Raw genomic sequence first — 13,479 nt, 5'->3', positions numbered from 1 at the left:
AGACAGGCCCATAAGCTGATGCATTCTCTGTAACGTGGTAGGTGTGGACACAGGGCAAAAGGATTATGGAAGCTCAGTCAAGGAGGACTTCCTGGAGGTGGCATCTAAGTGGAATCTTGAAGGATATGAGGTTGTCAGGAACAACCTCATGTTTGCATCTAGCAACATGTCTGTGTTGGGGAATGAAGCATTTTACTAGGGTAAAGCTTGGAGTGGCAGGATAAAGGGCAGGGAAGAGAGGACCACGTGTGCCACCTGTACCCTACTAAGGAGCTTGGACCTGACCTCCACTTTGGTAATTTGAAATCGGTTCCAGGAAAAAAAAAAGGAGGGAAATCAGTTCCAGGCCAAGTGAATATGGGTGGATTGTGCTCCCTTCCCACAGCAGCTGTGCCTTTATCTGTGCCCTGTCAGAGTTCTGCAGGAGATTTGTGAACTGCAGCTGGAGATAATGGGTGCCACTGAGGATTATAGTTGAAAGGGTGAGCTTGCCCCATTTGCCTTGTAGGCAGATCCGTTACTACGTGGCTGATGAGTTTAGAGATAAGATGACCAGTTATGATATCACTTCTTTCCTTCATCACTTTTCTGGGGAGATTTTGCCAGAACAATTTTCCTGTTAGATCAGTGTGTCTCTCCTTCCCTTATTCCCAGGCCCTCCTGCACACTGCTGCCAGATCGAGCTTCCTCAGACCCTGCAGTCACTGTTTAGCTGAGAAACCCTCCGTGGCTGTGCGTGGCTTGAGGAATAGAGCCAGGCTTCTCTAGCCACAGGCTTGCTCCCTCCCACCTCTCCAGCCTTGCCATTCCCTGCTGGAACCTCCATGCCAGCCAGATTGCTCCCTCACCTCCTCCCTGCTTTCAGTTGTGCAGTCATTGCTGTGCAAGTCTCCTTGCCTTTCTCTCCATCTGTCCAAATTGTGCTTCTCCTGCAAGGGGCAATCTCAGTTACGTCCCCCACAAAGGTGGCCCATCGTGGGCTCTCTCGTCTCTGAGTCAGTCACTCTCTTGTATTGTTAATTATGTTTTCGCATATTTGCCTCAATTCTTCAGGCAAATTGCACTTTCCATTTAAGAAGGGAGCAAGTGTTTGTCCTCATTATGAATCCCTCCTGGTGCCGGGCACATAGTAATAGATACACAAATGTTAAGTTTGCTGCATCCAGTGTCTCCACCTTAGAGGATCGTTCTCCTTGGAGTGGTTCCGTGATGACATCTTGTTCTCTCTCCCCGACTTTCCTCTTTGTTTAGTGGGTCATCATTGAACAGGGATGCTTTGCGTATTCAATGGTGATTGTCCCCCTCTATGATACCCTGGGAACCGAAGCAATCACCTACATAGTCAACAAAGGTATGTCCGCGTCTTTGGGGGGATGTTGGCCTAGTTATTGGTTAGATTCAATGACTTTATGTTTGCTTATATTTGATTTGATGGGGATTTTATATTTAAATGCACATCTACCTTTCTATTCAAAGAATGTAGTCCTTAAAATAACCTGGTGTCAGATCTCCTACAGTCAAGCTTTTAATATCCAGGAGCTTCTTCCTCATTGTATCTCTTCATTTCCAGCTGATCTCTTGCTGGTTTTTGTTGACAAGCCAGATAAGGCCAACCTCTTATTAGAAGGCGTCGAAAATAAGTTAACCCCAGGCCTTAAAATCATAGTTCTCATGGACTCCTATGGCATTGATCTGTTGGAACGAGGCAAGAAGTGTGGGGTGGAGATCATCAGCATGAAGGCCATGGAGGTGAGTCATTCTGCCCTGCCCACCTCTCCGGGCGGTTTCCCTGAGGTCATTTTGGCTCAAATGTGGTATCCCGTGTGACTATGCAATCCCAGCTGTGGCCCGTTGTCTCAGCAACCCGTAAAAGATATAGAGCAGAAATTCCTGTCTCATGACTGGGAAGAGGAATTCTACATGCATGCCCAGTGTTAATCCATCTCATCGTGCAGGAAGTGCTCTCATAGAGTGAGTGGCAGCGCCACATTTATTGTGGAGCACTGACAAGCCACGCCAATAAATGCTGGAGATGTGATTTTCATATTCAGGGGGAGATTTAAGTTTGTTCGTCCTCTTTAGGCTTTGATGGCTTCTACTTACTGATTCCTCTGTAAAATGGAGCCGGATAGAGAAATCAGCCTCATTATTCTTTTGCCCAGGTTGCTTTTGTAGAGTCCTGGTGAATTTCCGGCATGGATGTTTGATTTGGTTTATTTTCATATTAAATCTCTTAAGAGTCACGTTAATCACCACTTTGAAGTTAAAAACCATTCTAGGAAACTGAGTGTGGTCCGTATTTAAATGGGTTGTGTGACATCAGATCATCTAAGAAGCTGATTCCCTCAGTTGGACGTGGATTAGAATTCAATCCAAAGGAGCTGGCAAGAGGAGGCTCTTTTTTTTACACATCATAGTAATAGGAAGTCATAGGTATTTCGAGTAAGTCATTCTCTTTCTGAAAATGTTGTAAATGTTTTCCTGGAACTGTTATAAATAGGTTTTGTGTGTGTGTGTGTGTGTGTGTGTGTGAGGAAAACTGGCTGTGAGCTAACATCTGTTGCCAATCCTCCTCTTTTTGCTGAGGAAGATTAGCTCTGAGCTAACATCTGTGCCCATCTTCCTCCACTTTGTATATGGGACACCACCACAGCATGGCTTGATGAGCGGTGGGTAGGTCTGCACCTGGGATCAAAACCTGTGAACTTCTGGCCACCAAAGCAGAGCACGCAATCCCAACCACTATGCCACCGGGCTGGCCCCTAAATAGGCTTTTAAAACTTATTCATAGTTCTCCTTCTACAAAGAATTTGAGGCTACAAGTAAGGATCTATAAAACTTTTCCTGGGAAACTTAGTACTCATAAGGAAACTGTCACTTGTTCTAATAGGGCCTCTGCCTCATACACACACACACACACACACACACACACACACACACACAGAGGCACACGAGGCAGCATAGAACATGAGTCCATAAGAGCTAATGGGTGTGCAGTTTTGTTAAATTGAGTTTTTAGCTAGCTTTTTAAAATCTAGCATTTTCCCACTTTTGTTTTTTTTTTTTTTGTCTGTAATCCCCTTTCACAGTAACGTAATCTCTTTTTCCTGCATTTTTCCTTCTTCTCCCTACCTGCCCCTCAACACAGACACACACACGGGAAGTTTTTGGTCTTTATTGACTGCTATATGATAAAGAAGTAATTTTAAGGTTAAAAAATTCAGATGAGTAAGTGACTGAAGATTGTAATATAAAGTTTTTATTAAAATCTTTATTTATAAAAGACATTGTTTTATACTTATCTGTTTAATACAATTCATGTTTGGTTTTTTAAAATTTTATGAACAACAGGTTAAATTTTTAAAAAATGAATTTTGAATTAGCTTTATGGTTGGTCATGTGATCAAGTTTTTATTAATGTATATTTTTATAGGAACAAGATTGGAAACATTAGTATTTGGAATTTTGGGATTTTTTTCAATATTTTATTAATGATGATTCTTAAACATGCAAACCAGTTGAGAGAATTGTACAGTAGACCACGATATATCCATTGAGTCTACAATTAACATTTTATTTTATTTTTTAATTTTTTGTTTATTGCAGTAACATTGAACAATTAACATTTTAATATATTTACTTGATCACCTGTTAATCCATCGCTCATCAATCTATCCTTTTTTAATGCATTTTCAGTAGTTTGCAGATTTTATCACCCCTAAATACGTGAGCATGTTAATTATTAACTAGAATTCAGTTTTTCTTCTGTTTAGGGATCTTCTTTTTTTGCCTAAAGATGGAAACTTGTTTATTTTTGTGTTTGCTGTGTACTTTATTCTAAATGATAACATAAGACAGGTTTCAGGCTGTAAAACTTTCTCGGCAAATAGTGTACTCATTTGGATAATGTTTGTTTCCAATAAATTAAAAGCCGAATTGCATACAATATTGCTTTATTTTATTTAACATCAACTTTTGAAGCTCTCAAGAAGTTATGTAAGAATTTTGAACAGATCAGTAAAAATTTGGACCGGATAAAGATTGTTTTGGAAAAACAAATGGTAGAATTATTATTGCTCTAGCTCTTGGTTGACCTCGATTTGGACATCAGTGTACCTGTTGTTAATCAGTGGTCTGTTATATATATATAATTTAAAATGTGATTAAGATTAAAAACTGTTTAAAACTGTGAGCTGGGCAGAAATTCACGCAGCCCTGAGCACACCCGTTTAATTTCCCTTTAATTCTGGGCCTGCTCACTGCATATGCTCCCTCAAGCTGTTCAATTTTAATAGGAAAAGAATAGAAATAGCTCATTAAAAAAAATTAATAGATATTAAAGTGGCCACCAAGACTGCCTTGTGCCGTAAACTGAGCAACATCAAAATGAACCGTTGGTGGGCACTGAGAGCCAGCCATTGGGAATTGCAGCACCTCAGAAATGTCGTTCTTGAGCTTCGTGTCCATTCAAGAGTGGTCTTAGGGGCCGGCCCGGTGGTGCAAGCGGTTAAGTGCACACATTCCGCTGTGGCGGCCAGGGGTTCGCCGGTTCGGATCCCGGGTGCGCACTGACGCACCACTTGTCAAGCCATGCTGTGGCGGCGTCCCATGTAAAGTGAAGGACGATGGGCATGGATGTTAGCTCCCGGCTCATCTTCCTCACAAAAAAAAAAAAAAAAGAGTGGTCTTAGATCCTCCAGCCTGGCCTGTTTTATAACTGGTGATTGCCAAATCCTTTCTCCGCTCCATGTGGGGAGTACAGATATTGGATCTTCTCCAGAATGGCTAGCATTTAAATCTGGCAGAGATCGATTTTTCTCTTCAGGTCAAAGATGTCAGTTGTGCAGAATTGGGTGATCATTATGTCGTGCTGTGCTCTCTTTTTGGGAGGGTGCAGAGCATCTGCAGTTCTTGGATTATGGTTAAGAGCTGGGCTTTGTTAAAGGCCAGAATAGGAAGTGGGAGTGAGGACAAGAAATACGTTGTAGAAGACTTTGATTCCTGTCTTTTTTTTTTTTTTTAATTTTTATTTATTTATTTCCCCCCCGCAAAGCCCCAGTAGATAGTTGTATGTCATAGCTGCACATCCTTCTAGTTGCTGTATGTGGGACGCAGCCTCAGCATGGCCGGAGAAGTGGTGCGTTGGTGCACGCCCAGGATCCGAACCCGGGCCGCCAGCAGCGGAGCGCACGCACTTAACCACTAAGCCACAGGGCCGGCCCTGATTCCTGTCTTTTGAATAAATCCTATTTCAAAGGCCAGTTCTAATACCATTTATATGGTTTTATATAAGAGAGAAGACAACTGGAAAATGGCTTCTTAGAACAATGGATAAATATTTCGGTTCAGGTTAATTATAATTGCCATAGTTTATTTAATTTGAAATTTATGTTGTCTTTGAGCTATGAGTGAATCCCACAGTAAAGTCAGCTTGAAGTGACTTGATGTGACCTTACTCTTTACATTTAGAAAATTTTTTCATTTGAGACTTTTTTCTCTTCTAATTAAGGACTTGGGAAGAGCCAACAGACAGAAGCCCAAGGTAAGAATACTGTGTCAGACCCTGCCCCAGCCCTCTGTGTAGTTTCCAGTATCTAGTCATTTCGGAGACAAATAGAAATCTTAGGTAATGTCTGATGGCTTAGAGTTTTGTTTTCTATTCTGATTTATACCGTCTTTTTTTTAATGTGCTGTAGCCTCCAGCCCCTGAAGATCTTGCGGTAATCTGTTTCACAAGTGGAACTACAGGTAAGTTTTGAAATGGAATAGCTTCTAAGTGGTATCTGGAAGTGTATACTCCCTGCCCCTTTTTGGTTGACTTATTTGAACCATAGATGGACAGAGAGCAGAAGAGACAGAAATGGTTCAAGCGCTGTCTTCTTGTCACTCTATAAGACATTCTCAGAATCTGAGAGTGCCATGTATTTCCTCAAACATTTATTGAAGGCAACGGTGGATTCATCCATCTTCCTGGGGCAAACTATATCAGTGGTTTCCAGAAATAAAATTCCTGGTTTTTCTTCTCTTATTGCTACACACACGTACTCTAAAACTTGCCCATGTTAAAACAGATTGTTTAAGATAATAGGTTTCATTTAAAGGATTGCAGGTTGCTCAGGAATTTACTGTTACTCAACGTTTGGCATTCATGGGTGTACCTAACGTGGGAGGCATTTGAGGCCCTAATTATACCGGGTTTCTGGGCTTTGCTAGTTTCTGTCACTCTTAGATGTCCTCTAACTTTGTTCCGCTCATGTGTGTTCCTCAGGCTACCCCAAAGGAGCAATGATCACTCATCGAAATGTAGTGAGCGACTGTTCAGGTTTTGTGAAAATGACAGAGGTAAACTTTTGGGATATTGTCATTTTTCTTCATATTTATTGGCTAGCATTAGGCCTCAAGAATGAAAGTGCTAAAGGCAGCCTTAGGTCCATGCTGTATTTGGAACACTTCCTGAGATATAGATAAAGTCTGAACTTTTATGCAATCTAAGATCAGCTTCTCTCAAATAGTTTTCATTGTGGACTAATCTCTCTTGCCTATGACCATTAAGGTGAATTGACAGAATTTTTTAAAAATAATATTTTATTTTAAATATTATATATTTAATATATTAATATAATATTATAAAATAACTTTTATATAGTAAAAGTATATTTGGATACCACCCTATAAATGTTTCCAGGAAAAAACAGAAGAAATGACTCTCTGTGCTTTTACAAAATACTGTTCCAGTGTGGGAAAAATAATTTCTTTAAGATAACAATGAAATATTAAATGCTGCTGAAGGTTTTTGAATTATTATTATTTTTTATGGTCGATTTGACTTCCATTTTATGAGGATTAAGGTCTTGAACTTCCGTGGATTTCCTGTAATCTTTAAGTTTGCTATCCACGTTTCTTAGTCTGCTTAGGTTACCAAAACAAAATAACACAGACTGAGTGGCTTAAGCAACAGACATTTATTTTCTCACAGTTCTGGAGGCTAGAAGTCCATGATCAAGGGGCCGGCAAATTCATTTTCTGGTGAGGGCTCTCTTCCTGGCTTGTAGACAGCTGCCTTCTCACTATGCCTCACATGGCCTTCGCTCTGTGTGCACATGGAGAATGAGAGAGAGGCTTCTGGTGTCTCTTCCTCTTCTTACACGGACACCAGCCCTAGTGGATCAGGGCCCCACCCTTATGACATGATTGAATTTTAATAACCTCCCTAAAGGCCCTGTCTCCAAATACAGACACATTGGGTTAAGGCTTCAACATATGAATTTTGAGGGCGACATAATTCAATCCATAACACCAAGGGTATATTTCAAACTTGCCCTTTAAAAAGGTACTTATTGAACAATATAAAGCCTTTCCCTCATACCCTTTGTACATTTTACATAATTTGCTTTTGTAGTCTCTGGAGGGATTCTATAGGCCCTAATTTTTGTGGCAGGAGCCTCTGCTTAATGGTTTTAGAGACTCGGCATCTTTGGTGGCTGCAGAAGGTCAATCTCACTTTTACTTATACTCACCCTTTCTTAGTGCCAAATACCTATTTTGGTATATACTTTCTAAACAGAATTCAACATTTAGTAGCAAAGCGAAATTTTAATTCACTAATTGGCCTTCACAGAAAACTTCAAATGCATTAGCACCACACTGAGGCAAACAATTACAAAACTATGTTGAAAATTAATTATCAGGGGCATTTGCAACTTTGTAAAACTTTTAATCATGCTAATGCACATTATTTTTGGTACTAAATCAGAAAATTGAAAAGTATGGATATTACTGAGTCTGTTTCTCACGACGTTAACAGTTTCCTACTGAGAAGTAGGAAACTAGTTTGGATGCAGATCACACTTGAATAAGATTAATCTGAGATTACAGCGTGTTCAGGCTACCTCACATGCTTCCGGGGCTACTGTGTTTGCTCAGGACTTTCACCTGTTATCACAGTATTAGGAAGGATGGCCCAGCTTTGGGGAAGGGATGGGCATGGCTCAGAAGTGGGTGCGTGCCCCCTGAGGCAGCTGGACAGCACCTTCATTTCTGTGTCTGTGTGGCAGCGGCTGCTGTTGGCAGCCCTGGTTTTGGCCAGAATTCTTTGTATTAATAACGTGAACATTCCAGGCAAAGCCTCACTCGCCTGACCCTACATAAAGCCCGTTTGTAGCCATGGAATGGAAACCAGATGTCCAACCTTAATCTAGATGCAGGCCTATCATGATCAGCATTTCATAGGAGAACAAATCCCCTGGTGCCAGATTAGAGCTTGCGTTAAGCAAATTGGGATATTTATCGTGGGGTAAAGTAGAGCTTTAAGGTAAAGGTGTTGATCAAAATACGATACTCAAGATGTGCTTATACCATAGATAGAAGGAGCTTAGAAATCCAGTTTCTCTTATCCTCTGTCTAACTTTCCTTTTATAACATAATATGCTTTCTTATATTGGAATGAGTCTTATATTTCTTACCTTAAGGTGAAATTGGAGCTTGCTTGAGATAAGAGAAACACTAAATTATTAGAGCATATGATCCCTTAACCTCCCAATTTGGGCAAAATTTTTATTATTTCTTTATTTGGTGAGGATGATTGGCCCTGAGCTACCATCTGTTGCTAATGCCCCTCTTTTTGCTTGAGGAAGATTGGCCCTGAGCTAACATCTGTGCCAGTTTTCCTCCATTTTGTATGTGAGTTGCTGCCACAGCATGGCTTGATGAATGGTGCAGGGCCGTGTCCAGGATCTGAACCTGTGAACCCAGGCCGCTGAAGCTGAGTGCGCTGAACTTAACCACTATGCGACCAGGCCAGACCCTGGGCAAAATTCTTCTTCTTATTTTTTTTGGTGAGGAAGATTAGCCCTGAGCTAACATCCACTGCCAATCTTCTTCTTTTTTCGCTTGAGGAAGACTAGCCCTGCACTAACAGCCGTACCAGTCTTCCTCTACTTTGTATGTGGGACACCTCCACAGCATGGCTGACAAGTGGAGTAGTTCCGCACCGGGGATCCGAACGCATGAACCCAGGCCACCATAGTGTGAAGGCATGGAACTTTAACCACTCAGCCCCTGGGCTGGCCCCCAAAATTTTTATTATTTTGACTAAAGTCTTGAATGGATTTCCTTTGTCATTCAAAATGACTTCCACTCTATTTGAATAATTAAAGTATGACTTTTCATTTCATTCCTTGGTGAGAAATAATTGCAGATCATAAGCAAATCTTTTTCTTCTTAGTGTTGAGGTATTATATGCTCTAAAATAAAATGGGAAATTACTGGTAATCTTAATGCTTTTCTGCCTTGCTGGTTCTTTGCTTACAGACTGCCTTCATGCCTTCCCCAGATGACACTTTGATATCTTTCTTGCCTCTCGCCCATATGTTTGAGAGAGTCGTCGAGGTAGGCGTTGAGTTTTATTTTTCTTGTTTGTGTTCTGCCGCGTCATTGTGTTTTACAGAAAGTGATGACCTTGAAGGCCAGTGACACACACATTTCGTTTTTACCGCTTGCACACATGTATGAGCAGCTCCTGCAGGTAAGTTTCATGTACAGACTGTCATCCCGTAGATAATGCTTTGCTCATCCCTGTTTTAGGCACGGGACAAATTATTTAAAAGAGGATAAATTTTTTTTCTGGGTCTGGATACTTGAACGTTAATCATTCACTTTAAAATTAGAAGCTCTGGTGGCGCAAGCGGTTAAGTGCGCGCAGTCCGCTGCGGCGGCCCGGGGTTTGCAGGTTCGGATCCCGGGCGCGCACCGACGCACCGCTTGTCGAGCCATGCTGTGGCGGTGTCCCATATAAAGTGGAGGAGGATGGGCACGGGTGTTAGCCCAGGGCCAGTCTTCCTCAGCAAAAAGAGGAGGATTGGCAGTTGTTAGCTCAGGGCTGATCTTCCTCACAAAAAAAAAAAAAAATTAGGAGCTCAAACTTTTGAAGGATACAAGTATGGACATAGTTCCAGGAAGATTAACCGTAAAAGTAGAATTTTTATGAAGACCATCATATAAAGCCTCATGAGGCTTCTGCCTCTGTGAGAAGCCTCTGTTTTTTACTGTGCTTGTTCATAATGCACAAGTTGGTTTAAGACTCATTTTTTCACCAATCTTCTGAGTGTCCTTGGAAAAGCAGGATGATCTTTAGCTGACCTTTGCCCGGGCTCCCTGTACACAACTGTGTGACTAATTTAAAAACTAGCCGAGAACAATCTTTTTTCTTCTTGGACAATTTTGGATTGTATCCTTATAGGAAAAACAGTGGGCACCCTTCATTCATTTAACAAACATTTGTTGAGCATCAGCCGTACACAAGGCACTATGCTAGGGCTTGGTCACAGCGAGGTGACTGATAGAGAGCTGACCCTTTGGCCACTGCGCTGTAGGATTGGCTTACCCCTAAAGGATCGAGGATCATTGGATCCCATCCTCCATCTGTTACTTCTGCTTCTTGCACACCTCAGGAGATCTTGTGAGTTTATAAAGTGATCTCAAATAAGTTGATGGTGGACCATACGTACCTAACTGTAGTTTTAGAAGTCTGCCTGGGAGGCAGGCCCCACTGAACAAAAACCTCCTGAACGTTAATTTTTAAACAATGAACCATGGTGTATCTTTCTCATGGTTTCTGCTTGCAAGCCTGGAATTGTTGGTACTTCCATTGCATTGCTTTTTGAATCTCTTTTTCTTTTTAAAATTTAAAATAGGCAGACTATTTGTCAAGTGCATATGGCTTGCCAGTGCAATTTGCATCAGACCGGAAAAAATTCATGCAATAGGTTATAGCTGAATGGCAAGCCACTCTGGTATTAGATGTCCTCATGTCTCAACTGCAACATATTCAGTGGCTTTTCAGAAATTTTTAGTTAGATTCAAATACAAGAAAATGAGACTTTAATAAGCTTGGACTACAGGCAGGTAGCCAAGTTTTTGTTTTGAGAGTAAATTAGACGTAAAGTTTCTGGAAGACTAAAAATATTTGGGTTATACAATACCGTGTCATTCATTCAACAGATGTTTATCATGAAGCTAAACTAGCAGAACCTCTGTGATCATCCAAAACAACATACCCTGGTTTCTTACTAGCTCCTTTATCTTCAGGATGATCAAGAGAAATACCACATTTCATGTAGTACAATGACTGGAGACTGCAAGAACATTTTTTTAAAAGCTCCCTACATTTAGGAACTTTAAGATTTCTGGAAACTGGTCTGAAATGCTAAAACTGAAGCCTTGTGTGTCTACGTGTCTGTTGTGTAAGCCCTGCTGCAATGATAAAATGTTGGTGACCTCTGTTTACCTCTCTAGTGTGTAATGCTGTGTCATGGAGCTAAAATAGGGTTTTTCCAAGGAGATATCAGGCTGCTTATGGATGACCTCAAGGCGCTTCAACCCACTATCTTTCCTGTGGTTCCAAGACTGCTGAACCGGATGTTTGACCGAGTAAGTTCAAGCACAGAGCCAGGGACAGAGTGCTGGCCCTTGGTTCCGAAACTTGAGTTTGAATTGGGCTTGGCTGGGTACCTTCTGTGTGACCACGGACAGTCCTCTTGCTCTCCCACAACTGCAGTTTACTCATCTGTAAACCTAGAATACATTTACCTCACAGAGCTGTTGGTAAGGATGATAAGAGAAAACACACATGCAACACTTTGTAAACTGGAAGGCACAATACAAGTGTAAGGTGGGAAGTCGTTTCCTTTGTACAATAAACTCTTTGAGCTTCTGTTTTCTGATCTATACAACGGACTGTTACCTCCTCCCCCTGCTGTCTATCGTATAAAGTTCTTAACTGCATCACATGAAAATAATAACTATGAAATGGTTTTATAAATTTTTTTTTAAATTATAAAAAATGGTTTTGTAAATTGGAAAGCTCCATGTACATGTAAAATATTACTTACTTAGCCGCATTAAGAGAAGTGACTAAGCCAAGCCAGGAACTGAGAGGAGGCTAGTCCTCTATGGTGGGCAGTTACAGCATGGACCACACAGCCAGGGCGAGATTGGTGTGTGGCGTGGGCTGTCTCCAAAATGAGTTAGGACTGGGCAGTTTTAATGCTCTTTATTTTGAGGCAGGGCTCTGTCATCTATGAGAACCTTCTCGTTTTTTAATGGTTGTTTTAAAAAATCTTTTTTAAACAGCTTTCTTGAGATATAATTCATATACTATACAATTCACACATTTAAAGTGTACAATTCAAAAGTTTTTAGTACATTCACAGAGTTCTGCAACCATCACCATAGTCCACTTTAGAATGTTTTTATTACCTCAAAAAGAAACGCTGGGGGCTGGCCCCATGGCGTAGTTGCTAAGTTTGGCGTGCTCCACTTTGGCCTGGGTTCACGGGTTTGGATCTCGGGTGTGGACCTACACCACTTGTCAGCCATGCTGTGGCAGCAACCTACATATAAAGTAGAGGAATATTGGCACAGATGTTAGCTCAGGGCTAATCTTCCCCAAGCTAAAAAAAAAAGGAAACCCTGTACCTACCCTTTAGCTGTCATCCTCCACCCTGCCACCCATCTCCACCCCTAAGCAAAAACTAATCTACTTTCTGAATCTATAGATTTCCCTATTCTGGACTTTTATATGAATGGAATCATGCAATATGTGATCTTTTGTGACTGGATTCTTTCACTTAGCATGTTTTCAAGGTTCATCCGTGTTGTAGCCTATATCAGTGCTTCATGCCTTTTAATGGCCAAATAATATTCCACTGTGTGGATATAAAACATTTAATTTATCCATTCATCCATCGATGGGCATTTGGGTTGTTTCCACTTTTTGGCTATTATGAATAATGCTGCTGCTGTGAACATATGTATATGAGTTTCTGTGTGGACATATATTTTCATTTCTCTTGGGTGTGTACCTAGGAGTGGAATTGCTGGCTCATATGATAACTCTGTGTTTAACTGTTTGAGGAACTGTCAGTCTGTTTTCTAAAGCTGTACCGTATTACATTCCCACCAACACTGGGTGAGGGTCCCAATTTCTCCACATCTTCACCAACACTTGTTATCTGACTTGTTGATTCTAGTCATCCTAGTGATTGTGAAATATTCTTATTTCTTGACTCGTTAGATCTTTGGGCAGGCAAACACCACACTGAAGCGGTGGCTATTGGACTTTGCCTCCAAGAGGAAAGAAGCAGAGCTTCGCAGTTGCATCATTAGAAACAACAGCCTGTGGGATAAACTCATCTTCCACAAAATACAGGTGACAAATAGACTCACAACTGTTACTTATCATTTAAATAATTTGAGTTTCAAAATTTCTGTGGGGGCTCTTCCTTAAAGAGAGGTACGAAGGTGAGAGAGAGAACGACACATTTTAATTAATTCGGGCACATTTCTAAAAATTAAGGACAAAGCCATTAGCTAAACCTCAGGATCCAAGATAAATCTGAGCAATATTGTAGCTCTCTAGGGCAGAAAAGGAATCAGCATATCATAGCCTTTCTAATTCTACATTTCGTTTCGCTTTCTGGA

The 13,479-nt window shown here is 41.0% G+C and overlaps 1 protein-coding gene across 3 annotated transcripts in view; it reads left to right on the top strand.

Moving 5' to 3' along the window:
• Nucleotides 1-13,479, top strand: part of ACSL1 (acyl-CoA synthetase long chain family member 1) — a 68,975-nt gene that overhangs the window by 45,200 nt on the left and 10,296 nt on the right. For 2 of the 3 annotated variants that reach the window (XM_087418355.1, XM_087418357.1), the window contains exons 6-13: nucleotides 1,252-1,351; nucleotides 1,571-1,749; nucleotides 5,510-5,542; nucleotides 5,697-5,748; nucleotides 6,269-6,342; nucleotides 9,310-9,387; nucleotides 11,293-11,427; nucleotides 13,073-13,207. In XM_087418355.1, coding sequence (XP_087274481.1) covers nucleotides 1,252-1,351; nucleotides 1,571-1,749; nucleotides 5,510-5,542; nucleotides 5,697-5,748; nucleotides 6,269-6,342; nucleotides 9,310-9,387; nucleotides 11,293-11,427; nucleotides 13,073-13,207 — 786 coding nt within the window. Of the gene's footprint in view, nucleotides 1-1,251; nucleotides 1,352-1,570; nucleotides 1,750-5,509; nucleotides 5,543-5,696; nucleotides 5,749-6,268; nucleotides 6,343-9,309; nucleotides 9,388-9,445; nucleotides 9,524-11,292; nucleotides 11,428-13,072; nucleotides 13,208-13,479 lie in introns of all 3 variants that reach the window. The other variant, XM_087418358.1, reaches the window with a different exon arrangement.

This window comes from Ceratotherium simum, chromosome 28 (genome assembly GCF_057802395.1).
Source record: "Ceratotherium simum simum isolate JZ-2026a chromosome 28, ASM5780239v1, whole genome shotgun sequence".
NCBI classification, from domain to species: Eukaryota; Metazoa; Chordata; class Mammalia; order Perissodactyla; family Rhinocerotidae; genus Ceratotherium; species Ceratotherium simum.
The sequence above is the reverse complement of the archived record's forward strand: the minus strand, read 5'-3'. Positions and strand labels throughout refer to the sequence as shown.